This window comes from Tiliqua scincoides, chromosome 1 (genome assembly GCF_035046505.1).
Source record: "Tiliqua scincoides isolate rTilSci1 chromosome 1, rTilSci1.hap2, whole genome shotgun sequence".
Taxonomy (NCBI): Eukaryota; Metazoa; Chordata; class Lepidosauria; order Squamata; family Scincidae; genus Tiliqua; species Tiliqua scincoides.
The window spans coordinates 13,521,728-13,525,105 of NC_089821.1; the positions used below are offsets into that span (position 1 = coordinate 13,521,728).

At 46.7% G+C, this 3,378-nt stretch overlaps 1 protein-coding gene across 1 annotated transcript; it reads right to left on the reverse strand.

The window, feature by feature from the left end:
- Positions 1-1,618: 1,618 nt before the first annotated feature.
- Positions 1,619-2,734, reverse strand: LOC136656369 (prolactin-releasing peptide receptor-like). The gene has a single exon (XM_066633157.1). It carries the CDS (start codon positions 2,732-2,734, stop codon positions 1,619-1,621), a length of 1,116 nt encoding a protein of 371 aa, XP_066489254.1.
- Between the last annotated feature and the right edge of the window lie 644 nt (positions 2,735-3,378).

Here is a 3,378-nt window from a genome sequence, read left to right on the forward strand (position 1 = left end):
GGGGGGGGCCTACTTCACCAGAGCTCATCCTCTCCTTGCCTTCAGATTTTAAAGGGAAGCCTTCTCCATGTTTGTAGCAAATAGGAGAGAAAGGTGCAAAAGTGGGTTTTACTTGCTCTTTTTGATCTGTGAATCTGGTTGGAATCTCAGAGAGAAAGAGAGGGAGACGGGGAAGGGGAACCCCCTGGCCTTCCCTTTTGGAATAGCTAAGAGCAACCAAGAAGAGGATAAGGACAGCAGCAACCCCTTTACAGTGACTGGCACCTTGGAACAGGTGCTGAACCAATGAGTGTCCTGAGAATCCCCTTCTCGAACCCACTGCTGATGGAGCCCCTCTTGTCGGTTCTTCAAAGCACCCACAGCATCTTTTGTCCCCAGGCAGGGAGAGGAACTTCTTGATGCAACACATTCAATGACACAATCCCATGCATGCCTACTCAGAAGTAAGTCCCATTGTGTTCAGTGGGGCTTACTCCCAGGAAGGGCAGGCTGCGAACAAGTGCAAAGTGGTGGAGGATGACACTGACAACGAAGCAATATGTCCCTCCAGTGCCTTGAGGAGTCAGTTTAATCTCTTTTTACATTATTTCCTCAATTGCCTGCATGCAGCTGAGGGGGGGAGGATGGGTCAGAAATCATGCTGCAGTCCTAGGCACTCTTATATGCGTGCAAGGCCAAGTCATCTCAAGAGAATTGCATGGCTGTGAGCATGCTGGGGACTGAGCGCCTGAGCGCCTGGTGCACACTGGCACAGTAAAGAAACATAGTAAACAAAACACATGCAAATGCTGCTGCACTGCCCCAACCCACCACATCACTTGCATGACCAGGAAGTTTACTGCCCTTCGAAGGGCAAACCCTCAGGGGAAAATGCCCACCCCTTTTGGCTGGCAAGTGAGGCTGGATCCACTCAGATGCAGGGATGATTGGCAGCACGGGAGGAGGGACTATCATGACTTTTTCCAAGGAGAAACCCCTGGACTGGAGTGCACCTGGGGTTGCAAAACCCACATGGATTGCAACTCATGCATGTACTTCCCCACAGAATAGATGCATGTTTGGTGTGGTTGAAACTTAAAAAAAACAACAAGAAATAAAATTCTATGGTGGAATCTAGCTCCATCCCCTAATAGAAGATTCTGCAGTTTATTTCATTAATGGCCATGTTACTTCCATGCAGTGTCGTAGCTAGAGGGAGTGCAAAGCACTAAGCTTCGCAGGGAGCTTCATCATGATGGCCCATCCATTTCCCCTTTGAGCCATTCCAGGCAGTGGGAGCAAAATGAAAGTGAGCCTCCATTTTGCTCCCACTGCCTGGAACGGCTTCCAAGGAGAAGGGGAGACGCCACTTGTACGCTGCAGAGAAGCTCCCTGCAAAACTTAGTGCTTTGCACCCCCTTTAGCTATGCCACCGCTTCCATGGTAAAGAGTCAAACTGGGGAAGTTCTGATTCTCAGCTCTGTTGCTTAGCTCATACATGACACCAACATCATGAATACATATGAAGTGACTGCATGCTCTGAAAGTGCTATACAAATACTAAACACTATCATGACGTCACACATGATAGAAACTTCTGCAGAAGATGCTCAGAAGACGCTAGATCAGCTCCCTATATTTATAAAGCTCCTGCATTAGAGTTAAAAGGAAACTTTCCTTGTTGTGTGATATTCTCTGTTACGCCCAGCGGAATATCTGCCAAGGTGGAACAGGTATGGAGTCGGGAGGCTTTGCAGGACATGGTGCTTGACCTCTTCCTGTGATGCAAGTAGTTCCTAATGTGGAGGCGGAACTTGTCATGGAGAGAGGCGTAGATGAATGGATTGAAGCATGCCGAGCTCATTGCAATCACGTGGCAAGACACCTGAATGACATTCACATATCTCTTGTCAAGGATAGCAAATTCCTCATCCATGTCTCTGATCAGATTAACCACCTGCAGAGGTAGCCAGCAGAAAGCAAAACACATCACTGAGATAACCAGGATCCGGAAAGTCTTTTGCTTTTGCTCCGTCCATTTCTCCTGGGCATGACATGCAGCTCCTGGGAGACTCCTCTTCTGGAGATGATAAGAAATGGCGCAGTAGGAGACTGACACAGCTGAAAGTGGAAGCATGTAGGACAGGAAGAGCATCAGGCAAGAGTACAGCCTTCTCGCCACCTCTTGGTGCTTCCAGAATTCTTCACAGATGATCATGTCATGGCCAATGCTGTTGAGATCCAGGTAATGGGTGTGCAGGGATGTGGGTACAGAAACCACAATGGATAGGAGCCAAATGAAGGCCAGGGTGTACACGCAGGACTTGCATCTGACCCTTTTGCGAATGGGATAAGCAATGACAACATAACGATCCACCGCAATGGCTGTGAGAGACAGGACCGACACCATCACAGTGGCCGCTTGCATGAGGGTGACAAAGTAGCACATGAAAATTCCAAAGAGCCACCCCCGGGCCTCAAAGGCGTACGAAGCTGTCAGTGGAACACAGAAAACACACATGGTCAGGTCTGCCGCTGCCAGGTTCCCAATGAGGAAGTTTGTGGTGCTGTGCAGCTTTTTGGTGATGCCAATAAGGAGGATGAGGAGGAAATTCCCTGCGCAGGCCACAATCACCAGGATGGCATAGACAGGAACGAAGAGGGGCTTCAACTCAAAGAGGAGGTCAAGGCCAGTGAAAATGGGAGCAGAGCTGTTTAAGCAAGAATCGTTCAGTAGCTGGAATGGAGTTGCCATGTTGGGTTTGGACTGGAATAAGGGTCACCAAATCTTATGCTTTAAAATCTGGAAGAAGGAAAGTTAGTTAGATGGGGGGGGAATGAGTGGCATGGACATAGCATAACATTCGTAGCTCATATGCTTAAGAATGTCTTCTTCTGGCTCAATGTGTCAGCACCACTGGGAAAATGGGAGAGAGTCTCCAAAGATTTAGGAAGAGTGAGACACCGGCAGGCCTTAAGTTGTATCTGCTTAAACTTCCTGCTCTTACTTTTAAAGATTCTGCAATCTTCCTTCACCTTTAGTCTTCCCTACTCTTCAACATGACTCCATCTTTTCTCCCTCATTCTCCAGGACTTTTGGAGATCCTTTCCAGATCACATTCCATAAAAACCTCTTCTAGTTCCAATGTACCTTTTCCCATAAGCTACATCTCTCTTAAGATTCTCTGGTCCTATAGGAGGGTTGGGTTTTGTGTGCTTATGTCTCTTTTGCAGTTATAAATAATAATAATAATAATAATAATAATAATAATAATAATAATAATAATAATAATAATAATAATAATAATAACAGGTATTTATATACCGCCTTTCTTGGTCTTTATTCAAGACTTTATTCAAGGCGGTTTACATAGGGAGGCTGATTAAATCCCCGTAGGG